General features: G+C 41.6%; 1 protein-coding gene across 1 annotated transcript in view; it reads right to left on the bottom strand.

Moving 5' to 3' along the window:
* Window positions 1–26,913, bottom strand: part of tenm1 (teneurin transmembrane protein 1) — a 165,317-nt gene that overhangs the window by 55,439 nt on the left and 82,965 nt on the right. The window contains exons 8-18 of the mRNA XM_061079393.1: window positions 24,249–24,350; window positions 21,453–21,647; window positions 17,986–18,186; window positions 16,143–16,328; window positions 15,958–15,987; window positions 15,668–15,814; window positions 10,888–11,122; window positions 9,492–9,611; window positions 9,142–9,403; window positions 6,475–6,760; window positions 1,592–1,735 (exon numbers count right to left, since the gene is read on the bottom strand). Of these exons, the coding sequence (XP_060935376.1) occupies window positions 1,592–1,735; window positions 6,475–6,760; window positions 9,142–9,403; window positions 9,492–9,611; window positions 10,888–11,122; window positions 15,668–15,814; window positions 15,958–15,987; window positions 16,143–16,328; window positions 17,986–18,186; window positions 21,453–21,647; window positions 24,249–24,350 (1,908 nt within the window). The remainder of the gene's footprint in view (window positions 1–1,591; window positions 1,736–6,474; window positions 6,761–9,141; window positions 9,404–9,491; window positions 9,612–10,887; window positions 11,123–15,667; window positions 15,815–15,957; window positions 15,988–16,142; window positions 16,329–17,985; window positions 18,187–21,452; window positions 21,648–24,248; window positions 24,351–26,913) is intronic.

A 26,913-nucleotide genomic window follows, 5' to 3' on the forward strand; every position in this document is an offset into this window, starting at 1 on the left:
AATCTAAATGTGATGACAGCTGTTGGACGTTTTGGCTACTGTCAAAACAAATTTGACTGTTAAGTCTCAATAAAGAACAACTGAAACAGTGTTTTTCTCCCTGATACTTTTATTGTATATTTTCCGAAAGAAAATTAAAAGCTAGACTGGATTTCTCAGCAGCGGTTTGAAGACATATTATTCAGTGTTGGCTCCTCCTTAAAATGAACAACAAAACACGGAACTACAAGGTTTTCATCTGATTGATCCACAGCGGTTACGTTCTTAAGCACAGATAATGCACCCACACATCTGCACAACTCAGGCTGCTGCAGTGCTGGATTGTGTGTGATTGCTGTAGTCCACATTTCTTCGTGTTCACTGTGACCTCTGCTTTGCATGTGTGTGTGTGTAGCTCGGCCCTGCCCACAGTCAAAGAGACACGCAGACCTGCAGCTCTTTGAACATGCCACAGACAGAGCTGAGGAGAGAGACAGACACAGGGATGATGTATCCTGTTCAATGGTTTTCTCATTGGCTGGGGGCTACACACACACACACACTGCCCAAAATTGGCATCCCAGAAATAATAAAAATACAGGCAGAGGGAAGGGTGTCTGCAGATAAATACACCTCCACACACTGTTAGGGGCTCACACGATTACTCTTACATGAATCTATACAGTGCTTGCATAATCCTGCGTAGTAAACCTTTAATGTTTTGTTAATTTTTTCAGGAGCTTTAATGGAATAAATGGTATTTATTGAGTGGGTTTGTCAATGTAGCCTTGTCAAGAGGCTTTGCCATATTTACAACAAGGACTAAAGTGAAACGTATTTGACTATTTTTGTTATATAATGTTTTACACTTCCCTCTATGTTAGAAAACATATTTAATCCTGCAGCCTTCTGATTATATTTCCAGGAAACACTGAATATGATTTTAACTCAGACGAAGATTTCAGTGTTTTATTTCGTGAAAATACATAAAAAACACATAAAAAATAGTCCAGTTCAATTCAGTTCAATTTAATTTGAAACTGAGGTCAAGAATTACTCGTGTTTGGAATCACTAGAGTGCAGCTGTGGTCGCATTCTACGCCCAACCCAAACCCCCCAGTGCATAGCCCGACGCTAGCTCGATGCAGTGAATGTAAGCTGCACTGAGTTTGTCAAAATAAAACAAATCAAATTTTAGTTGTATAGTCCATATTCACAAATAACCATTTGCCTCAGGGATTAACAAGGTGCAACATCCTCTGCCTTTAACCCTGGACTAAAGTGAGGACAAATCTACTAAAAGAACCTCTTAGCAGGGAAAAAAACCACAGAAACCTCAGAGAGTCAAGTGAAGGATCCCTCTCTCAGGACAGACAAAAGTGCCTTTACAACATTCATGATAAAACACGGTCTCAATGGGGAGAGATGTATGAACATTTTAAGTATTTATACAAAATAAAAATGTGTGAAAGGGTGTGTTCCTCACACGCACAGTTATTGCTTATTTTCCATGATTGTGGAAGACGTCCATTACCCAAATATCATTTAACATTCTACTTAGAACCCAGCCCATTGGGTCCTGATGGTCGAGTACCCACAGTCTCGTACTCACCACTGCGTATGTTGAGGGTGTGGTGTTTGTCCAGTGACCAGCCTCCCAGGTTTGAAGGGACCAGTTCAAATCCTTGCATCAGAGCCGTCCTCCTCTCCCACTGGATAACACCAGGACATGACTCGTACTCATAGCCGACCGACACTGCCACACAAAAACACAAGAGGACTTGATGTAATGCACAGTTAGAGCTATATGCCGTAGTGTCCTACAATGGTATGTCAAACTTAATGGCTATGTGGTGGTATTTGTACAGAATTTTATTCACAAGGGCACACACACGCGCACACACGCACTAACACACACACATACGCACACAAACAGCCATAGCTCTCAAAACTGTATTGTATTGAGTGGTGAAACAGATGAAAGGCCTGTGGTGAGATCTCATCATTGTGTGTGTGTGTTTGAGAGAGATCAGTGAGAAGTGGAGGCGTAATCAGGAGGAGCCCATCTTCATGAAGGAGCCCTAGAATTAGCTGCTTGGCCTCTTAGTCGTAATGATACGCTGTGCAGCATCCTCCTACAGCTAACAACTATCAACAGCTTTTTTCTTTTTTGGCTTGGCAGGATTAAATGTTTCGACAGTAATTTACCACTTCAGACTTGGAAAACGTTTAAAGGCAGCAGGTGACAAAGCCATAGGGGCCGTGGAAAACATGTAAACACTCGAATGAGTACTTGTCTCATGCTCTTCTACAACACACAAACACAGATACAGAGCAGAAAGAAATGTATGCAGAGCTTTTCTCAGAGGTGGCGGGTACATTTACTCAAATACTGAAATGGAAATTTGATGGGTTAGCGTAGTTTCAACTTTCTATTTTTACTACACTCTGCTCATTTGAATACTGTGGTTACGTATTATTAGCATATGAGTTACTCTATGACACATAATAGTGGAGATGTTCTGATATCAGCATTTGGAGTGCCTACAATACGAATGAAAATGTTTAAATTAGATTAACTTCACACAAATACAATGGCAATTTTCTTTTCCCTGAAATAGCTTCTTCTATTCCAATGAAATAATTGTTGTGAATTACTCATTTAGTTTTTTTTATATTTGTTTTAATTGTGAAATTAGATCATCAAAGAAGTTCAATAGCATTCATTCTCTGTATGTATTTGTTTAACCTGAGCTAAGGTTTAACTGAGGGTTCAACCTTAGCTAGGCCACACAACAATGTTAGCAATCATCACTTCCATACAGGATTAGTAGCACAACTAAATGCTCTGGTATTGGATAAGCGCAGTTCTGGGAGGGGAAAATTATATCGGAAAATCTCATTCTATGGATTAAACTACTCAGCACCAGTAGACGTAAATAGCCACAACATTAATCTGTAAAAACAATCTGAAATAAGTACAACACATTTTATTTATAATTTGCTAATGATACCTCTGTGCTTTAATTTTAGTAAAATCTTCATAAAGTACTTTTACAATCTTACCATATTGTAAAAAAGTACCTTATACTATTGTGTGTTTACTTATGTTCTAAACTGGAGGCAGAGGACAGACTTGTAAATGTCAAACAAACATATTATCACCTCATGAAGTTGTTACAGTCGTCTCATTATCAGATAGCAGCCTATTTACACATCCAACAAGCACTCTTGTTTTGGTTACCAGATAGCTTGCTATTCCGTAGTTAAATGCTATGTTCACAACTCTGATGCTAACATCGTCTGCTGTGTGGTGCTGTGAGATGTGCTGCAGTGGGTTTAGCTGAGCTTTTTGTCTGAAGCGAGCTGCCTGCTGTGTTCAGAAGCAACTTTGATGAGCGTTTGTGGGCTGAAGAAACCAAAACAATGAGCTGAAAGAAAAGCAATGCCTGGGAAGAACTGCAGAGTTTAGTGGTTTCCCTGTGTGGGCTCATCACTTTGCACGGCCTGTTAAAATGACACTCAGTTTGATGATTTATTTGTATAAAAATATTGATTTGAATTCACTTTTTTGTAAAAGAAAAATCTTATCATGTGCACATTTTTAGACTGGTGCCTAGTGGGCAATGCTTTCATTAAAAGTTACTTTTAATGAAAGCATGCTTTTCTTAATATTCTGCCCATATCTGTTTTCAGGTTAATTGTATGAAATACAAAAACTCTTTTTAACGCGCTCTAGGATCTCTATACAGGTAATTTAGGAATATTTCATAATGACGGATCTTGAATGAAGATATTGATATACAGAGCTTGACAAGTCTGACAAAGGAGCTGTAGAAGTAAAGTTGTCGCTGTCAGTCATTGTTGACACTGATCTCGCTAACTCGCTTCGTTGTAAACCAGCGTTGCCTCTGAATTGACGGGCACTCAAGGGGAACTGGGAAGCAAAGTCAGCATAAAGAACAGGGGAGACAGTGGAATGCGTAAGTAGGGGCGCTCGCATTATGCACAAACTCGGGAGATTCCCTTTAACGTGGAGAGAAACTCTCAGCAGGCACACAGGGCCAACTTAAATCTCCTACTCAATGGGTACAATCGATAAGGTGATTGGGGAGGGAGAATAATGGGTAATTTGGGACACTGGGGATTCTGAAGGAGAAAAAGAAATCTTACAGTGTCGGACAAAAGTTCTAAGTCCAGTAACTTGCTCTTAAGTTCATTTAAAAGGCTCATTTGTTTCTATTTTATGTGTCTGAAGCTCGGTTAGGCTTGTGATCTTGTACAGAAAATAGGAGTGAGAGCCACTGAGTAACAATTTATATAAAATAAATGCTTACTTAGACACAACAAGGACTTTTCTACTCTAAAAGCATTGGTCACAATATGGGACATATTGTGTAGTTTGTGACCCTTCTCTTCAAAACGCACATCCCCTTGAAAAACACGTTTCATGACCTGGAAACAAATCCATCCTTATGAAAATGCATCAAAACCAGCCATAAATAAATTGCCTCCATTAGGGACATTGTCCTGTTTTTTTTAAATTCTACAATAAACCCCACTTTATTTGAGGAACAAGGCTTTTCCAGGACAATACGGGCAAAGCAATCTCAAAGGGAAAGTGTCAGTGTTTCGAGAACAGCTTCACAACCGAATATTGCTGTAGCTATATTACAAGAAATGTCCCACACCATCAGCACACGTATACACACTGTCTCACAAACAATAAGCGTGCACGCCATAGAACATAAATGCACACTCAATATCTCACAGGTGAAAGCTTTCATTCCCCTCTGCTGAAGCCTCAGGCAATGTGTTCACCCCAGCAAACAGAGCATGATCTCCCTTTCTCCGACTATGTGCGAGCACATGGAGGGTGTGTGTTAGCGGTAAGCGCATATACACACAATGGTGTGTGTGTGTTTGTGCACGTCTTTGTCATAGTGCCAACAAAGCACAGAGGACAATAAAGGGGAAGGATCGGGGGAGAAATGGGTAGAGAAGAGAGGAAAAGGAAGGGCAGAGGAAGACGAGGGGGGAAAGGTAACATCGGCAGATCAGAGTGAAAGGAGGAAATAACAAGTAGGGAGGAGAAGAAAAGAGAGTTTGGGAGAGGACAGAAGCATAGGAAAATTATCAGGAGGGTAGAGGAGGACAGGAGAAGGGGGGAAGGAGGGCATGGAGGAGGCGTTTTGGAAAAGCAGGGTAAATAAGAAAACAGGATCATTTGAGTCGAGCAAATGTGAGAGAACTGCTGGGCAGATGAAACTCCGCTCTGGCAGATAAGGAGAGGAGGCTATGGATCAGCAGGAGGGCTAGAGAAGGAGAGATGCAATCTGTGTACGAGACCATACACTCGAGTGGACAAAGCTTCTGGTAGGCCTGCTATATCCCAGTGCTTATTGGAAAGCTCTCTGTCGCAGCGCCCGTCTTTGTCTACAACCCTCCACACAGAAGAGTGGTGCACACAGATAGTGGATACAATACCTCTCAAATTACCTTCAAAGAGTTCAACAGTCAAAGCCTTCATGGCATCTTTAAATTGATTGTTATATATCCAGTACGTCTTATTTGCACAGGTGGGAGAGGACACATGAGTGGGGGGGGGGGGGGGGGGGGCAAACAACAGGCTGCATCTATGAAAACCTTCAATGAACACATTTGTTTGGAGCATATGTCTCCACAAAATCAGTTCTGTCCAAATTATCTAGACATTCTTCAGCATCTCCCTGACACTGCAGATGGTATATTTACTGCCTTCACGGTATATCTATTATTTCCAGACTAAAGAATATTTGACATATGGTCAGTATTCTGGTAAATTTGCAGTTGTGAAACGACTATTTAAAAATGTAGAACCAACAATAATTATGGTTTTATAAGAAAATCTCAAATCTTTTCTCAGTGGGAGAGTTTCCATTAACAATCGGTTGATACTGAACGGTCAAACCAAGTAACAACCGAGCTTTTGTGCAAAGCAGTCATTCAAAAAACTGAGAGTTACTATGGAGAACGAACGCATTTTTTCCTGCTGGATTTGAACGTAGACAGTGACTCAGCTGATTAAAACATTTCTATTTCAAAAGGCCTGAAAAGTGGTTCTTTATTCAGTTAAATTTAGCAATACATTTTACCGTATCCTTCAGGAATTTCCCATCTGGAAGCAAAGCTGCACAGGTTCATACTTTCATTGAAAAACTAAGCTTGAAGAGTTATGTATTTTAGGGGAGTATAATTTGTTTTCTTGTAGAATAGTTAGATGTTAAAATTGATACCCATCCCAAGTTTGTGCATCATTTAAGAATCTATAGCAAAGAGGTGATTACCTTTTTTGGTATAAAGACAAGAAAAGGTTTGCCTATATGTAGGACTGTCCTTAGTAAAAGTTGAACTTTGGGTGTTAGGATTACAAAATGAAAGCCCATATTGTTATGATTTCCCTTACCTAAGATCAAATTTGTAAATGAGGCCCATTGTATTGCATGTCCTACATACCGGTTGCATGAGTGAGGCCCCAGACCTCCTGGCCGTAAACATCCGTCTTGTTCCACACCAGCCGGTGGACCAGGCCAGGCCCTGCAGGATACCACCGCTGGTACAGCCTTCCCTGGACAGACGCACGAACGTGCACTTTGGACAGACCTCCCAGTGGGGAGACGGGGGATGACGGGGAAGGAGGTGTGAGGAGGATTCGCAGCAGAGAGAGGTAGCCTGCAGCACGGGTGCTTAAATAGTTGAGCTTTACAAAGCCTCCAGGAATTGAAACTTCTTCCTGCACAGCCTGGGGAAAGAGAGATGTAGAGTGGAGTGAGAAACACAGGAGAGAATAATTAAAGACAGACAAAAAGTAAGGAAGGTGTTTTATCATTGCTTTGCATTTGTTAACACAATAATGCTGACATGGTAAGTGCTACTGACAGGTACACAAAGAAATAGCTTGCACGAAATTTGCAAAAGGTACTCAAAATAGACGATAGCCATAGTATAATAATAGTTATAAAAAATCAAAAACCTTTCCATTTGTTTAGTAAAGAATAACTTCTAGATTAACTTCTAATAACTTGTAGCGTTGCAAAAATGTATACATTAATCAATAAGGCAACAGAGACAAAATTGAAAAATAACTTAACGGCAAACTAAGAATTAATTTGAAATGCTTCTAAAATGTGGCGATTTGCTGCTTTGTCTAATTGTATGTTTGTTGAATATATAAAATAAAATAAATCTTTGGGCTTAGGGAAAAATGGAATAGCAGGCTCTTTACTGTTTTCTTACATTTTATAGACAAAGAAATGTTCCCTTTAAGTGACAGATAAATTAAGAAATCATTAGTAGTCACCATATTCAAATCAATGAATGAAATAAATTCAGGGGAGATAATGTATGTACATTATATACCTTACACACTAGCAAATAAATCACCACATTCATTTTTCTAATAAGCGATTAATATTCTGCTGGAGAAAACACTAATCTCTCTCTCTTTAATATTTCTGATGGATAACATCTGATTTCATTTTCAGTCAATGATCACCTTGAATCAAATTTTCTATTAGACGATGAGGCACTTTCATCAGTCTAAAAGCTTATTAGGGTTTATTAACCCAGCTGAACACAGTGGGTGGCTCTGAGCTCGCTGTGAACACTGAGTACTGTTCTTTGTGTCTGTGTGCTCGCTGCCTCTCGGGACAAAGGTGTTATTTGTCATGAGCATGAAATGTTCCTTCATTTCTAACGATCTGTTCATTCCGATCATCTGATTTTCTAAAGCGCTGCTGAACTTTGCAGTGCACATGATGTTTTGTGGAAATGAATAATGCGAACAAATAAAAACTATTTCTTCCCTTTGCCACAATAGGACAATGTGGACCATATCACACCATATCACACATCATACTGGATGTGACATTTTCTGCAATCCATCATGTATCCAGGTAACAAGAAAATAACATTCTCTGTGCGGAGAATTTAAGGTGGAGGAATAAGATCAAGGTGGACACTGGAAAAAACATCCTTGGAGGCACATTCAAATAAATAAATATATATTCGTCCGTCTGACCTCCAGACCTGACTTTGAGACACCTAATTTGTTTTTGTGGCTTACGAGAACATGGATGGAGCCCAAATTTGCATTTTGCTCATTTTCTTTTAGCTCCGTACATATTTGATGCAAATAAATTTGCAAAATCCCATGAGAGCAGGTTGGTTTGTTGCTGAGCTGTTACAAATGGAGTCTGACCATCACTCTTACTGACTGACATGTGTACACATTAAAGTGTGTGTTGGTACAGTTCATACATGTTTTTAGCCATAATCAAGCTTTTAGTTGTCCAGATCTTTAGTTTAGGACAAATTGCAAATAATAATCATTTTGATGGTTTATCTTTCAATCAATACTTTTCTTTTAATGTTTGCTATGCTCTGAAACGTATCTTCATGAGGAGGTGCTGTCAAAGGCTTCTATGACCCAGACTTTAACAGCGTGGCAGCAGACCAACAATATTCCTTGCTAAAGCTTTTGGGCAAACTTCGCCCTTTAGCCAATGAGAGGAGGTCAAAGGCGGAGGTGAGAGCTCACTCCCGTCAGGTCATTTGTGAGCATGTTTCTGGTCGATTGCTTGTCTCGCGCCAAGTCTTCAAGCAAGGGTTAGCCGCTGTAAGATGTTACGACGTTTCATGCTAGCTCATGAGTTGCAGAAGTTGTAGCTTTAAATTGATAGAATTTTCCACATCCTCCTGTAAGTGACATCCAGTGACATGTTTTGGTCTAACTGTCTAAAACCCATAGATATTCAGTTTAGAATTTTCTTACAAAAAGGGACGTCATGTTACCTAAAGATGCGATAAACAGAATGGGAGGTTTTTTTTTTGCATATTATTGTCCTACATATTGCAGGTTAACGTGAACTGCCCGTCTTGTGGCGTTTGCCTCTTTCGTTGCAGATGAAATGGATGTATTGGAAACCCCTGTGTTTTTGCATGAAGAATACAATGAACAATGGGGGAGGGTGAGAAGAAAGAAGAAAAATACCACCTACAAGGCAGGTATTTACAAATTACATAGAATAACAAGCCGGTTGAGTGTTTTCACCCCTCTCTTGTGGAAGATTAAAACTGAAGTGTCCAGCAGAGCCGTATTAAGTAGAACAAAGTGAACGGTACCTGTAGCTCAGGTACTGCTGGTCCCTTCTCTGCACATCCTCTGGTGTATCTGGGAAGAGGGTAGGGCAGGACCAGTGGGTAGGGACTCAAAACACTCCTGATGTCACACTTAAGAGGTTGAGCTTCCTCCCTGGACATGGTCACCTGATCCAGTACAAGGAAGTTGTTGTTTGGCGTCCAGATTGTACGTGTTTGTGGGAGGAAGGGTGGGCGCTGGAACATCAGCGTCAAAGACATTGCGCCCAAGGTGACCAAGTCGAAACTATAGAGTAAATTGAGAGTACAAGAGAGTAAGACTGGTGAATGACAAGAAAAACAGGCAAATGTGTGTTTTGTGTTTGTGTCTGTACCTTCCGTCCTGTCGACTAATAGTGTAACCATACTCTGGATGCTGAGGGAAGGTGATGTTGACACCAACCAGAGGAGAGCCATCCTGCAACACGATGCTACCTCGGATCACTGCTACCCGACTGGCAAAACAAAGAGAGAAAGAAGCGAGAGGGCATGAGAGGAAGAAAAGCAGCGGAGAGAGAGGACGAGATGACAGCTTTAGAATGATGGAGAACATAATCATTGTTTGAAGAGAAAGGAATATTGCGATGTGTTCGGCAAACAACCTTGTGCATGAAGAAAAAGCAACTGCATTTATTCTGCTCGGTACAATTCCTTTCTTTAGCACAGAAAAATATGCCAGAGATTGCTAAGATACAAGGACCATAAATATAGCTTCACCCACGGTAAAACCTTTCAACAGCCTGTCATATTAAAAACAAAACTTCCCCATCATGTTTATATTACAGTGAGAGTGGTACCTGCAGCAAAAAGGGCTGTGTGTTTTTTTTTTTTTACATAGCCCTTAAACTATCAGTCACATCTTTGCTTTTTTGAAATATTCATCTCGATTTTGCACATATAGTGTGAAATTCCTTGCTAAACCTGGAATAGCTGAGCTGGCCAAATAAAGAGATATTTAGACAAGTGCACACACACACACACACACACACACACACACACACACACACACACACACACACACACACACAGATGGAGGCTCTGTTCCTCTAGAGGAGGGATAAATGAACGATAGTGAGGTTTCTCAGGTGGCTGCGTTTTCCCGTTTGTTACTCCTATCCTGAAAGCTGCAATCGATTTTCCTCTCTAAAAAAAACCCCACATAATTAATTTATTTGTTTATTCCACAATTGAACCAGGGAGAAAAAAATCCACTTTGTCATTTTTTTCACTAAGGCATCAGTTCCTGTTTTCCCAACTGAACTTTCTAGGTCATCATCGTGCCTGCAAGATGTATTTCCTGTTAAGACGGCAGTGAGAGGCCAATGAAAAATTTATGGTGACACCTTTACGACTGGTATAACTGAATGACACATTAAGCATTAATATGTAGCAAACAAGTTCTCGGTTGTAGCCTACAGTTTCAGCCTGACACTGATACTGGGCCAGAATACAGTGCTGTGTGACTGCTGATCTCCAGGGAAACACCGATCACTGAGATGTTGGAAAAGGCATGTGAAGGTGGAGAAAGCCCCATTCACACGAAAACACACTCTCATTAAGGAACGAACAGGCGATAATTGACTAAACACATTAATACAGATAAAATGTCCTAATCATCCACTACTTAAAAACACATTGCAGTGGCACAACTGAGGACAACTCAATGATACAGACACACAAAACATATACATGAAGGTATTCAGACATACCAAAAGGAAACACTACGCATACCTGGTATCAAAGGGCACGTCTCCAGGGAGAGTGTGTGTAGCTGCCTTGCCAAGGAGGAAGCGTATGTGGCGGTAGAAGCTGTGTGTGTGTGGGCTGGTGGGTGATGGGGGTGTCACGGGAGTCAGCGGGCTCTGCTGCAACAGGGCCAAGGGGTCGGCGGAGCCGTGACACAGGGGGTCAGAGCCACAGCTCAGCTGCTCACAACAATCGGGGTCTACGCAGTCCACCAGGCCATCTGAAATGGAGAAGGAGATAAAAAAGCACAAAATGAAACAAAAGCAAAAAAAATACAAATTTAGACACGATACCATATGATGAATTGTTTATGGAAAGCTTGAATTAAGTTAATAAAGGCAAGGCATTAACTTCAACTGTGTAGCTGGCAGACGAAAAACTCTACTGAAGTGATCTAATCTACACCAATGAAATGCACATGTATCATCATTATCACGAGTATCAATCAAATGAGATTCATTAGGGGCTTTGAGTGTACAATCATAGCTTATATTGCCATAAAACAGTCTTGAATTACTGGCATTATTTGAAAGCAATCCATAAAAGTCCAGTGTAAACAATGAGCCATGGATACACAACCAAAGCGGCAAAAGGTAATAGGAGCCATGCAGGCTGGCATTTGTGTTTCCTATTTCAAGCCTGTTTCTGAAAAGGCAGGATACACTGCTGACATTTAAATGCATCTGACCACAGTGCAGAGAACTAAAGGCCAACAATATTCTATTATATCCTGCAGAGGAAGAATGGTACAATGGTTGATTTCCATAAAACGTCCTACTTCAACATAGAAGTACTTGAATTTATAATATCATTTCAGTAAAAGAAAACACATTATGTAGCTTATTAGGCACACATGGCTGTTAAAGATTACATACAAAGAAGCACAGTGGATATGTAGATTTTGATACTATGTAATTCATATAAATATGAATGTGCATGTAATTTAACAGCCTAGTGTGCAGAATGAATGCATTTTTTTTTTCGAGAGGAAGAACAATGCACGCGCTCCTGTCTCCCATCCAGGCAGAATAATTGAAACTCTCCCTTCAAAGTTCCCCTTTATTCTCTGATTATTTGTGATAGCATCTTTCCATCTCTGTCTATCTTCAGAGACAAAAAGATTGCTCCGAGAGAAGGCTATGAGAGCCCACATTCTGTCTGCCAATTAAGGAGGATGAGGCTGAATTGTGTGGTAGAAAATGATTGTTTTTGAGAATCTGTGCACAGAGGTGGAAGGATAGAAAGATAAGAGGAGTGTAAACGGTCTCCGTGAGGCTTTGTTCCTGAGTCGCTCTGTAGCATAATCACACCTAAACTACACCATTTGTTACCTACAGTACAAACACATGGGCAAGTTCATCAATATTCATACTGCATTATAATACCACATACTGTTATGCCATTAAGTATGCATATACTTTCCCTTTCCTTTTTACATGTTATATATAATGCCCGTTCCTCCATCCACCCAGTTACCACCTCGACCGCTACAACCTCTACCTCAACCTATTCATACGGAGAGGAAGAAAGGGCTAGTCCAGCATTTTAATAGTGGATGACTCATGGGAGGTGGGCATATCAAAAGCAGCCCAGATATCTTTACCTCCAAAAACGGAAGTACTACGATAAAACTCAACAGCACCTTTCTGTAACACCTTCAATGCTTTCTCAGGGAATATTTTGACATTTTGAAAAATACGATTCTTTCCTCTCTTGCCCAGAGTTAGATGAGAAAATTGATAGATCTCTCATATCTCTCCATTCAGCATGAAGGCTACAGCGAGCAGCCGGGTACCTTAGCTTAGCAAAAAGACACAGTTCAGCTTTGTCCAAAGGTCAAAAAAACTGCAGCAACTCCACAGCTTTTTTCATAAACAACAATTTGAGGATTTACATGCGCAGAGCCTTCAACAGAACAGTGGTGACAAGACTCCACGCTGTTAATGCATCTCATAGTGATTGGAATAGTATCAATATTCTCATCCATCTCTCAGCAATAAAGCAATTATGGATACTTTAAATTGTACAGCTAGTTTTTAATGCCTGATTTCAGTTAAGGTGTTTTGGAAGAGTTAATTAATTGGATAAATGGTAAATGATTTGTATTTATATAATAGTGCTTTACAATATACTTTTTGCCATTCATCCATTCACTCACACATTTTCTCCATCACACATCACTCACACACTGCCTGCACAGCTGTCAGAGGCAATTGAGGGTTCAGCGTCTTGCCCAAGGACACTTTACCAAATGCTATGGAACCACCCACTCTCTGCTTAGGGGCGACGAGCTCTGCATCCTGAGTGTTTGAACTAACTTATGGTCTTTTTAAATTATTCATGGAAATGAAGATTAACGTCATGTGATGAATGTGCTTGTAGAAATGTAAATGTGCGTTTTCCCCTATAGCTGTCTTCAAATATGACTCTTTTTAAATATTTAATTGTTCTGCTTTATATTATTTATAATATTGTAGATGTTGAACTTCTTTACATTGTGTCCATTTTGTTTATTGTTATTCATAACATTCATTATAATCATTCTAAACGCCAAAGATGAAAGACATATTAGCGTCAGAATAAAATCAGAACAATGAAAGAGAAATTAATCCATTGATTCAATACAGAAATCATTAGTGCCTACAATGTTGGAAGGCTACGGTCCTGCTATGACTCAGACAGTCCCTTTCCTCAGCCACTATTTTATAGTTCACAAGACATTTTTTAGGACATGGCTCTGAGGTTATAATCCAGAGGAAGGGTCTGTAATTCACGTTTTGAGAGACTTCCTGCACTGTTGTGGAACGACACATGCACCTTATGTTTCCCTTAGGACGTATTTTTAGCAGCGGTGCTGTTGGTTGAGCTTCCAGGAGTACACAAATTACATTTTGTGTGTCAGTGGAGGAAACATTTAAAACGCTGTTAGAATTGTTATAGACAGGTTGTTCATGTTCGACTCCTCTTGTGTTAACTTGCTGAGATTTCGGCAGAAACGACACAAACTGGGGCAAACAATGTGAAGACAAATAAGACCACTTTTGGAGTCATTCTGGCATCAATAGGGTGCTGGTATAATAGGCCCATGCTTAAAAATATTGTATTTCACTTCCCAAAACTGGTACAAGCACAAAATTGTATCTTCTGTGCACGAACATGCACAAATTGAAGACATGGGGGAGCCCACCTCGAAAAGTGCAATGCTTGCACAATGTTTGGTACAATTCACCAGAGATGTCAGTAGCTTGGTGCACTTCCTTCTGTTTAATTAAATCTGAGATGTGAGTAATTAATATGAAATGTGCACTTATTACGGCAGTGAGTGGAATAGGCTGTGAACTAGGGTTAATGAGTAACCTAAGAGGATTAACTGGCAACATTTAGCTTAGCATGTCAAAATCACTTAGCCATGGACATTTGGAAACATTCACTTTGTTCGAGTGAAGTCTTGTGATGTAGCTATGTCTGTTCAGTCAAGACAACTCACGTTTGAAATGTTTATCGCAGCAGCAGAACATAGTTTCTTAATCACTTCCGCAAATCTGATGATAATGATATAATGGGGAGTGATGAGCAAAAACATTTAACCCCTGGTGGAGCATTCAGGTGGGGGGGGCCACGGGCTGAATGGACAGGCAGTAATACTAATGCGGGGCAGCATAGGCATTGATAAGCAAAGGGAAAGATGGGAAATCTTTGTAGCTTAAATAGAGCAGCAATTTGGGAGGGCGTGTATGTTAGAGGACTCCAGGGAGAGAGGCATTTCACATGAATAGGGCTGCGCTGCTTGAGTAAAACTGGAAGGTGGGTCTATCTTGTTGCTTGTTGCCTTTTTTGTAATGTGATTAGAACAGTTGCTGCACACACACCTGCAAACATCCCATGCTCCACTGTTCAACAGTGACATAGCTGTGTCTGTGTGTGTGTGTGTGTGTGTTTGTGTAGAGTCCCCTTCATTTCATACTGGCCCCTGCTAGTATATAAAGTGCATGGAGACATTCGTGAACCTTAATGGACCATGTGAAACTTCAGCAGGAGCTTTCAGGGGAAACGCTGTGCAGACAAGAAGACTTTCCCCAAAACGATAACGACACTACCTTGTTTCCAGTGATTGATTACGGCACTGTCTTAACAGGTATGCCCATATGAGTTGTTTGATGGGGTTTCGAAGTAAATTGACACAGTTGAAAGTAATGTAATATTGCAATATATGTGTTATGTATTGGGGAAGAGCTGAAGATGTAAGTGAAAGAGGGAGGAGATGATTCTAATGAGCAGAGCCCCTGTTCCTGCAGAAACGTTCCTTTCGTGTCTCTACACATGAGGATAGAAGACACAGCTAGGAGGCTGATTGACACACACTGTACCGCTCATCTGTCACCACACACCTCATAACCAGAGAAGCAGTGCCGTTTGCTGTGCTTAAACTTTTGAAAATTTCTCTGAGTGCCTTTTATCCTAGCAGGTGGTATGCATATTAGACATTTAGCTGTGACAAGAGGAAAAAGTGACTTAGACACTTGCATGTACACACACACATGCATGGGTACACACATATTCAGTTTTATAATGACTAGCTGGACTCTACAGGAGTGGGACAACACAGAGGAATGAGGGGGAGGAAGAATGAGGCAGAGTTTTTTGGCAGGAGGAACAGGAGGAGAAGTAACCGAAAGGAGTGGACTATCTGCCAGAGAGACAGAAGTGAAAGAGGTAAGAAAAGAGAAAAAGAGATAGAAAATGATAGATGAGGCTACAATGTCACCTCCGTCGTTGTCTGTTCCATCACTGCAGTCAGTTTCCATGACAACGCTGCATCCAGGCCCACTCCATCCAGCCTGGCAGACGCACCGCCAGCCGCTCTGCTCCAGGGTACAGCGCCCATGCCCGCTGCACAACCCTGGACAGCCGTCTGACAAGGTGGGTCCCAAATCCAAAAGTGCACACACAGACACAAACACACACACACAAACAAACAAAAACACAAACTTTTTAGCATGAGCATGTTGGAGCAGGCACAATTGGAAATTTAAATCCTAAATAAAGATAAATTACCTTTCACCACCACATCCAAATCATGAGTAACTGCGGGTGGAGAGCAGTGAGAGTTGAGTGAGAAAAAGAAGTTGAGAAGGAAAATTATTCACAACAGACAAATCTTTTTCCTCCCATTAATCATAGTAATCAAAATATCACAAGCAATAATTAAACGCCCCCACAAGAATCAACTGACAACTCACCAATGTTACAGTGTTCTCCCTCCCAGCCAGGCTGGCAGAGGCAGGTCCCGTCGTGGCACTGGCCGTGTTCTTCGCAGCGCGGGTGGCACGCTCTCTGGTCGCACGCCGCGCCAACCCAGCCCTCCTCACACTGGCACCGGCCCTCCGAACAAACACCGTGGCTGCCACACGGCACCGGGCACAACTCTGTCGAACAGGTGGATGGGTATATACGTGAGAAAAGAGCGCGTAAAGTGTGAGAGGAAGAGAGAATGAGAGGGAGGGGAACAGATGGAGGCATTGAGCGTTAGAAGAAAAGAAAATGTGAAAAAGAGGCACAGGGGACATGGAGGGAGGGAGAGGGGTTTACAATTCAGATCTGGGGGTGAGCCATTGGGTTTAGGTGAGAGAAAAAGACAAGTGATAGAAGAGGATAACCTCAGAGACTTGAAAAAAAGTGCACTTTCTCACAATACGCAATCTTCCCACCTCCTAATAGCTGAGCTCCCTGAAGGAGGAGAAGAGTGAATAGACTCATAATAACAGCCAAATGATTCGTATTTGCACTGCATATTTAAACTATAGGGACTCCAATTCCGCTCGATTATTCTTTTCTGACATTTTGATCAGATTTGGCGAGTATGTTAATAACCCTCCTTCTCTTCATCTCTCCATCTTTGTCTCTGTCAGATCTCTCTTCTCAGTATCTCTTTCCCTGCCTTTCACTTGCAACATCCCTTTAAAAGTCTTTGCTTCTTTTTGGTCTATTTTTTCTGTAAACCCTTCACCATCTAACACACACATACTCACTCTCTCGCTCTATCTCTCTCTCCCTCTCTCTCTCCCTCTATCTCACTCTTTCTGTAGAAGTAAAGCCTCATCCATCAGTAAAGAGAGCAAAGTGCTGGAGGCACACAAAGACTACTTATCCAGCTGCAGTAAAAAGTTATTTCAATTTAAATATACATAGCATGGAGAGGGGGGAAAAAATGGATTAAAGTTGGAGAGTTTTCAGCTCTTCATTAGAATTACATTAGCTTAGCTATGCTTCAACAAGACCAGGATGTAGAACTGCTAGGTCCTTTTGATTAAAAGCCCGGCAGGTAGAGAGAGGCCGCTCATATCTCAGATATTCAGCCACGGTCTATCATTATCATGGGATATATCACTATAATATGGCATGCATATACACCTGAGAGTGGGAGCTAATGCCAACTGCCTTCAAATCATCAGTGTGCATAGAAACGGAGATCCGTTCCAAAAGCCAGAACTGAGTTAGGGAGGTGGGGACAGAGAAAGTCAGTTTTACAATGGCTATTTTCCCCCCTGTCAGCTTACACTGCAAGGACAAGGACACTTTTCTCACTGTGGGCTGCAGAGCCCTGCACTTTATAATTTAGACACTACAGTGCGCATGCTTTACTTGTCTTCTACAATGACTAGCTCAGTGTTTTTCTCTAAAAATCAATGTAGAATTGCTCTCTTTTATAAAAGGATCATTTTATAAGAGTAATCAGAGTAACATTACAACAAAATTAAAATTAAAATAGATTTTTTTCCTTGCCCTTTCTTCTTTATTTAGCTGAAGGGAAAGAGTGTGTGTCTGTGTCTGTCAAAGTATAACTGCACAGTGAAGTGAGTGCTAGTTGGTGGGGTGAGAAGGGTTGGGGAGAGAGTCATGAGGGGAAATGTCATTTTCAAACAGCATGAGGGTAATGCAATATTTCTCCCTCGTGTCTATCAAATACAGTACAAGGAGTATCTGGCAAGACCAAAGTGTGCAACAAGAACACTGGCACACCAGTGATGTTGCAGATGCAGTTGTTCTTTCCTGTGTGTGTGAACAGTAATCCACCGGTCGTACCGGTGTAGCAGTCCTGTCCCGTCCAGTTGGGCTGGCAGGCGCAGCTGTCCGACTCGGGGAGATAGGTGCCATGTCCCGAGCACTGCTCCTGACAGGCCGGCAGCTGGTCATCACAGCTCACTCCTGCCCAGCCCGCCGAGCACACGCACTCGCCACGCACGCACACACCGTGCCCGCCACACTGAGGGTCTACGCAGTCCACTGGGCAGGGAGAAAGAGAGAGAGAGGACGAGAGGAGAGGCAAGAGTGAGTCAAAGGGTGGGGTGCGGGTGCTGCGGGGTGGGGTTGCGGGGTTGAGGAGGGTGCTGTCTCATTATAATCATCAGTTCAGCGAGTATGAAAAGCAGTGTTCTTTGCATCCCATCCAGGAGTTAACTACCCCAGCTACAATCCCTGTATCTGTTCCACAACATTACACTTCATAGGACACTTAGAACTGAGGCTTTGATAAGGGGTGAAATGGGTTGATTTGTGTGTGTGTGTGTGTGTGTGTGTGTGTGTGTGTGTGTGTGTGTGTGTGTGTGTGTGGGTGTGTGTGTGAGTGTTTGTGTGCAGGCCTCATGGTGGTCTGCACTACACTGTGTTGGTGTGTGTAATTACAGCCCTGAGCACCGAGCCAAAGCTCAGCATAGTTGGGCTCGGCTCAGCTCAGCTCCGCTCCGGCGCTCAAGGTCAAACACCTGACTCGGTCTCTGCAGGCCTGGATACTGGAGACGACAGCAGGCAGCTGTCCCTTCAGGTTACGTTCAAGTGTAACATCGTAACTGTTTAAACAACATGGCTGTGTTTGTTTTCACTAATTTATAAGTTGGGTTTACAATTGACACTTGCGAGTAAACTATTTGATCAAGACAACTACAAATCATTTGCGCTGTTGTCATAAGTTCTATGGACTATTGTAGATATTTGGCCTAGTTTGCTCTCACTATATTTAAACAAACATTTAGTTTTATTTTATTTTATAACTTATGTCTTGTATGTAACAAATAAACTATTCATGTTATATAGTTGTTTAAAAAGGTCATACATGTGGTCTTGCAGTTTACATATAGGACAGCTTTTATGGAAAACCAGACCTAGTACATGGCTGACAATGGTCAATGTGAGATTTAAGAAGAAAAGTTTTATGTAACTGCAATAGTCCAATTAGCATATTCATGATGTCATTGCGTCACATTTGCATTCTGCCTAGTGTCAGCCAGTTTTCAGCCCTTTATGCGTTTACTTCTCTCCCACTCTCTGCGCTCACATATGCAGTATTTTAATACATGCTTTTCTGTTTGTGCAACAAGTATAAAACAGCAACTATATGGCCATGAACAACACTGTACATGGCAAACAGCAGTCACTTCTTAACCATGTCAGAGCTCCTGCCCTGTACTGCATGTATCCTGACTTTATAAACGACAAAACCGCCGTCAATTAAAGATAGCAGCTGTGCTGTGATTTTGGCTGTATTCACATGCAAATCTCGAAGGGCATTACTCCGCCAAGGCTGGGCTAAGAAAGTGCCAGTCACTCAGAAACAAAGTTTGACCATGAAACTGGAATTTTCATGTTGCCAGTCTGTATGTATTTAAGATCCCAAAAATGATTTGAGTAGAGAGGTGTTCTCCAGAGAACCACACTGAACATTCTGTGCTTCATCCTGGCACAAAATGTACTGATATATTAAATTTAAATGAGCAACGTTCATAGATATTGTAATGCCTCTTTTTTTTTTCTTCTTGTTTCTCTCTGGATTGAATGTGTTTTGAGTTCTTGCAACCAGTCTTCCCACATTGCTTTGGGTGATGTTCACAGAAAGGATAATGTTGCCCTGCAGTCAGTGAATTAGCTGCGCACCGCCTGTGCTCTGGTTATTTCGCAGCCCACATTTGTTTATGTTTTGGGGAATTTTGCAGCATGAAAAGACATGCTGTATTGGCTATTGGCAGTTCTTGTCTGTACTTTAACCAGAGATGTAAAAGTATTTTGCTTTAGCCACCGCACACAAAATTTGATGTGAAATGATTTTTTGGTAAGATCTAAAGTTGTAAAATTTCAAGGTGGATTTATGGACATTTATCCTCCATGAGCATCTGCTGCTGTCCCATTTAATTGAAAGTTCTGAAGTTCTGCATTTATTTTCTCCTCTAGCTCTCTCTCTCTCTCTCTCTCTCACACACACACATTGATAATGGAGCCGTCTGTCATAGTCAGACTGGCTAGAAACAACACATTTTGTCTTTGCTAACAGCCATGATGTACGTGTTTATTTGCATATAGAGCGGGGACGTGAGATTATTTCAGAAGTGGTCAGAGGAGACACATTCTAATGCCAAGTGTGACCGTAGCCGACCTCTTTAAATCAGATCACTTAAGACACATGTAAATACCAGGTATGAACAGGTCGTATAGGTCCACAAAAACGAATGGATGAATAATCCAGGTCCAGGCCCTCAGGGCCTATATGTGTTTGACTTGAATCCAATTGTTGCAAACTGAATTAATTAGGCTCTATTAAAAAAATGTAGAATTAACACTGCATGTATTGATCACTGGCCACTAGAGAGGCAACTAAACCAACAGAACACATTCCAACACTCTAACACAATGTTTCCCAAATAATTCAATTGATTTATGGCGGCAGCTGGCTATCATTCACAGTAAGGTCAGGTCTGATTGCCTGCTGAGAACTGTATACTTGTCGCAGCAACTTGCAAAGCGAAGGCAGTATCCAACAATGTTATGTCAAATTTGAAAGAACGCTGCACATTGATGTACAACGGAGAAGACGTGCAACAGAGATCTTTTAAGTTATTATGACAAGTGCTAAGAATGGATTATTGTGAGACTGTTGCAATGTCAAGGTAATGGATGGGAAACACTGGCTAACATGTTAGGAAACAACACTTATTTGCACAAAACCCTCACAGTATTATCATCAGTACCTATAATGACTTATGATTCTGCCAATTTGATGGAATTAAGTAAAATTTTCATTGTATTTCTGCTCTGTGGATTATCTGGCTCTTTAGCCATCATATGTTCCACTATGTGCAATAGTTTCTGACTGCATATGGCTGCCATTTGGTGCCGCGTTGGCTTATAACAGCTGCAAAGTGGGTGGATGAGCTGGTAATAAAACCAAAACGATGATGCAAAATATACATACACATACTATAACCTCAAAATCCACTTAACCAGGGTATCAAGTGTGTCAAAACTGATGTGAACTGTTTGAAATGCTTTGTGGAACTGACAGGATATGCAGACTGGGATGATAATTCTCTGAGGGTCAATCACCACGGAGGACCTCTTTCAAATGTGTGATGTGATCCATTGTCAAATGTCAATACAAAAAGATTGATAAGCGCCGCCTTAAATATAACCAAAAACACATCAGTGCTTTAATTAAATGTGTATAGATGGAGTAGTCTTTGGTGTGCAGATGTGACAGTGAGAGGTGTGTGCCTCTGTCTTACCTTGTTCACAGTTAGCCCCTTTGTAGGCGGGACTGCATATGCAGATTCCCTGGATGCAGGAGCCATGGTTGGAGCAGGTGGGGTCGATACACTGACCTTCCTCCACATTACACTCTGCCCCCTTCCACCCCGCGAGACACACACACCTTCCTTTCTCATAGACGCCGTTGCCGCTGCACAACACCGGGCATGAGTCTGCAACAGGACAAACATAGATTACACCCACGCACTCAGTGGAACACACATGCAAACACACATACACATTGCTGCAGTATATTAGCCGGGAGACTGCAGTAACCTACTGTGAGTGGGGCTACGCTCTCTTATCTCAGCTACAGCGCAGATTCAGCAAATCCTCAAGCAGCCTCTGTCTCCCTCTTTCTCTCTCTCCCTCTTTCTCACGCACACATGCACAAACATACGTACACACTCTCCAGCTAATCCCTCACGCTGTTTCAATTTACTCAAGCACCACCTGAGCCTGGCTACCACGGCAACCCAGGAATTGTAGAAAATCCCCCCAATGTCACCTCATTCGCTCTGAACAGGCCGTGAAAACAATCGTGAAAACTGAAGATTAGGAAAGGGAGCATTAGGGGTTTATAGAATGAGGGTGGAAAGCAGAGCTATCTCCACGCAGAGATGGAGAGCTGTGTGGCTAATGTAATGACAGCCAGGTAAAGTAAAGTCCATGAGTGTCTGATGACGCCCTGACAGTTATACCCCCCCACCCCCTCCCTCCCCATTGCAGCCGGGGGGAGCTGTGGCAGCTTGAGACTTCAAATGCAACAGAAAGATGATCCAGAACCAATGTCTTTTTTCGCTGGGATAATTTAAAATATAGGCCCGGTGCAGTCATGCGTGTGGGCATGTGTTTGTTTGATCCTTTGTTAAATCTAACACTCTGTGCCAAGGAAATGAAGAAAGAAAATGAGGGGGAAAAAATGAGAGGAAGGAATGAATAAATGATGAGCGTAAATAAATCATAGGATGTGATATCACATCACCTGTTTTTACACAATGAGACAGATGCAACTACAGTCGTATTACAAAGGAAAGAGAGCGAGACAGAATGAGAAACAGGCAGAGGATAGGAGCATGCACGATGAAGAGTGGCAGAATAAAACCAATAGAGAAAAGAGACGGAAAGCTCATTAATTTCAGTTTCTTCCACTCTGCTAATTTTCAGGCTCTGTTAAAGTTGCTATCTCAAAAACTTCCTGCAGATTTTTTACATTAAAAGTTTACTGGAAATGATGCCCGTTGAGCCACTAGATGGCTTTTAATGTGAAACCTCCCTGCAGGAAGTGATGAATTTTATTGTCTAAAGTTAAACAGTGTCTGCAAAATCAAAGAGAGGCTGAAGATGCTTACGCTGCTTCTGCTGACGATTAGAAACACAGAGCAGAACAGAGTTGAATAAAGAGTATTCTGACCCCTGTAGTTTTTGCACACTTTGTTACTTAGATTACATTTTAAATGGGCAAATGCTATTTTTGCTCATTGATAAAAACTTAGTAACTCAGTAGAACAAAGTGAAACATGTATTAAAAATCAAAAGCAGAAATCTTTCATCTACAAAAATACTAGACCCTTAATTCAGTACTTTGTACAAGCTCCTCTGGCAGCAATTACAGCTTTGAGTCCTCTGGGGTAAGTCTCTACAAGCTTTGAACACCTGGATTTGGGAAGTTTATCCCATTCTCACTGGCAGATCCTCTCAAACTGGCGGGTTGGATTGCAAGGGTCTTAACCGTCTCTCCACAGAAACTCTCCAGGGTTTAAGGCTGGGCTACTCAAGGACAGACAGACACTTGTCCCACAGATGGTCCAGAATTGTCTTGGCTTTATGCTTCTCTACCTCTCTGCATTTGGTTGCTTTTATTCTTCCCATATCATGTGTGTACCACCACAATGCTTCACCATAGTAATGGTAGGTGATGATCAGTGTCCGGTGTTCACATATTACTATTGACTTAATGTTTTGAGTAACTTTGCAAAGAGGTCAATTTCTGTCAAATTACAGCAGATAATATTTTCCTCATCCTCTCCTTGTCCTTTAATTGATGGTGAACTCCAAGCAGCCTTTTTATGTACCTTTTACTCAAGTGGCTTCTGCATCCACTCCACTATAAAGGCCTGATTGATGGAGAGCTGCTGAGATCATTTCCCACAGGTTCTCCCATCTCTGCAGAAGACTTCTGAATCTCTGTTAGAGGGAAGGTGGGTTCTTGGTGACATATTGGCGACCTCTCATGTTCAGTTACTTAGTTTGGCCAGACTGCCAACTCTCGTAGTGGTGTTGTTTGCACATACCCTCTATTTTTCAAAGATTGAGGCCATTGTCCTCCTGGGAAGACTCCGAGCTTTAGAAATGGTTTTAAACCTTGGATTTAACGGGTTGTTTGTTATCTTAACATGCAGTGTGAACTGTGGATAACCTTTCTAAACTGTATGCAATCAGTTCAGCTTGCCACAGGTGCACTCTGTTCGAGACCCCAGTTCTAGGCACGTCTCAAGGACAATTTAAGTTAATATCTGCTAGTGCACGGAATGTTTAGTAATCCATTGCTGAAATAGTCTCCTTCAAATGAACCTTTTGCTCCGGCTTCAGTATTTTTTGCTAAAACAACACTAGCCAGCTATTCTTGAAAATTAAAAAGACTTTCAATTTTACTTTTATTCTATTTTCAGAAAGAATAACAGCTGGAGAGACAGAGGTCGAACAAATTGACTTTTGGAGTATTTGTTGAAAGATAGAAAAAATCGGAATAACATCCATCAAGTATTTCTCACCTTTGGCACAGTCAGGACCCAAGAATCCAGCGAAGCAGTGGCAGTGTCCAGCCACACACTCTCCATTTCCATTACAGTCTGTGGTGCATCCGTCCATTGAGTCTGCATAACCACAGAAAAAAAGGGCAGAGAAAAAACAAACTTGAACATATTCCACATTTAACTACATAAACTGGCATAGCTCTCTGTTATTGAATGAGGGATCTGATAAGCAATGGATGGTTCCCCAGACACAGGGGCTGTATTAGATTAGTCTGATCCAGCTGCTATCACTCTCTGGGGAATGGCCAAGCACTCACTTACACTCAGTAGCACTAAGCACATTATACTGCATTACAGGTTGAAAACACACTGCGTGCAAATTTACAAACATCAAGGCTTAATATACAAACTGTTTACAAGGGCACAGTTTGGAATGAAATTGAACAACATAAAATCTGACATTGTAAGTGCACAAGTTAGTGGAGAATGGGCAACGCTGTGTCGCTACAGTAGCTATATTCTCAGCATAAAGAAGATCAATGCATTGCTTGTTCCATCTAGCACTTTGTCTAATCTGGATTTGCTTGTTTCATCATATCCTTTCTTCAGGCTATAACTGTTTCATCATATTCCTCCATCGGACTTCAATGAGCCGCTCTCTTTTTACCTGTCACGCCCATTGATAGGTCCATCATGTCTGATCTCATTCAGTGGGTACAGACAGTGTGGCAAGGACAGACAAAGAGGGGGCGCACATTTGTGCTTTTAGAGCATTATATAAACTTGCTGAGCTCTGTCAGCTCTTCTAGAGTTGGAAGATTCTGGTGCAGTAAGTACCTAGAGGCTGGCAGAGTTGGGGATCTGAACTGTGCTGCTGGCTGTCTTGTGCCAGGCCAGCTCTATCTAAGCTAGATAGAGTAATTAAAATGGGTGTCAGGGATGTCATCCTTTATTTGACCCTGTGCTGTCCTGCTCGGCTACTCTGAACAGGCATCGACTCCAGAGTCTAACCACTGCAGTCCCCTGGCTCGCTCTGTTCAGGGACCACAGATGACAAATCCTTCAGAGGCATTGCTCGTGCACACCCGCGTGCACAAACTCACATTCACAAACATGCACACAAAGTTATTATGTGACACCCGCCTTGAGGCACATGTGACACATGCTAATGAGAGAGGTCCTGCCAGTAGCCGGAAGCGTAGCGTTATCCTCCACAGCAGCACATCACTACAGAAACCAAAGTCATTTTCACCTCCATCACCTGTCATCGCCACACTGATCGAGTGACGGAGTGGCAATCATCTTTTCTTCCACACACAGTCAGGAGAACTCACATACTTTCCTCCATGTGTCTCTTTCTTGCTCTTGAAAAACACCTAGAAACCCCTGGTATTGTATCTGGCACCTGACACATGCAATGAACACAAATTAATCTGCAAGGTCACAGAGTTGCCGCTAATACAGCAGAAATAAGTGATCCTTCAGAAAGCTCACGGGGCTGTAACAGTGATATAAGCTCCATATCTTTCAGGTCAATGTCTCAACTATTAAAAATCTCCAGGCAATTAACAAGTAATGTATAAAGAGCCACAGAGCCATGCCTTTATTTGTTACAGCCTATTGAGTGTGTGTGTGCGTGTGTGTGTGTGTGTGCGTTTGTGTGTGTGTGTGTGCGTGTGTGTGTATGTGTGTGTGTCCGTGCACATGAGTCTAAGCATCTGCAAGACACCCACTTGCTTCTTTCCACTGACTAAACCCTCTCCAGTGAGAAATCACTCATGCCATAAGTTATTGCAGTTAAATGCTATTATAAAATGGGTGCTTCCAGCCAAGTGATCTGATTGGTCAAATAAGCATTCCAATTGTACTTTATGAGCCCGTAAACCTCCAGCCATGCTTTATGACCCTTGGCCTTTATGAACTGAAGGGAAAAAAGGAATGGCTGCTCAGCTAAGTAGAAGGATCAGGTCGCTACCTCCGTCTATTTTGTAAAAGTTCCTGATATCTGCATGAGCCTTTTTCTCATGCTTTGTTGGCCATTGGGTGAAACATATAATATTTAACATGACGTGTGATGACAGTGGAAGTATAACATTTATGCATAATTAATAGGACTGGAGGAAGCACCACTCTGTGCCTGGATACACAGGAAGGAGAATCAAAAGAAGATGAGACTGGAGTGAAGGTGGCAAAACGGCAGAAATCATTAAGCCAGAGCCTTTGTAGATCACAGGTAAATCTCAACAACAATGGAGGAGGGGAAAAAAGGGTTTTACCGACCTCTGCCACTTATTTTATCTTCGCAACATAATGAAAAAAATATTGGAAATTCAATCTCAATCCATATAATGATGCTATTCTTTCCCCCCGTGCTTATATGTGACCCAGTTATGCATGATAGTGACAATCACTGAGAAATTACTCTATATAAATAAGCGGATATTAAAGTATGTACTATATATCAGCATTGTGCTGACAATTTTCTGTTCTTCTCAGCAGCAGCAGCAGTGAGTAAAGATGTGACTGAATGCTGTGTTTGTGTGTGCGCAAGTGTGTGTGTGAGATTGTGCGTGAACAAAGGACAGGACAACATAATGGCTTCCGACTGATATAAGGTCAGTTACCAGCTGACCAAACACATCGTGTTTGAGTGTTCTGCAACGAATGGCTCTTTTTGTCTTTT

This window comes from Limanda limanda, chromosome 10, assembly GCF_963576545.1.
Source record: "Limanda limanda chromosome 10, fLimLim1.1, whole genome shotgun sequence".
NCBI lineage: Eukaryota > Metazoa > Chordata > Actinopteri > Pleuronectiformes > Pleuronectidae > Limanda > Limanda limanda.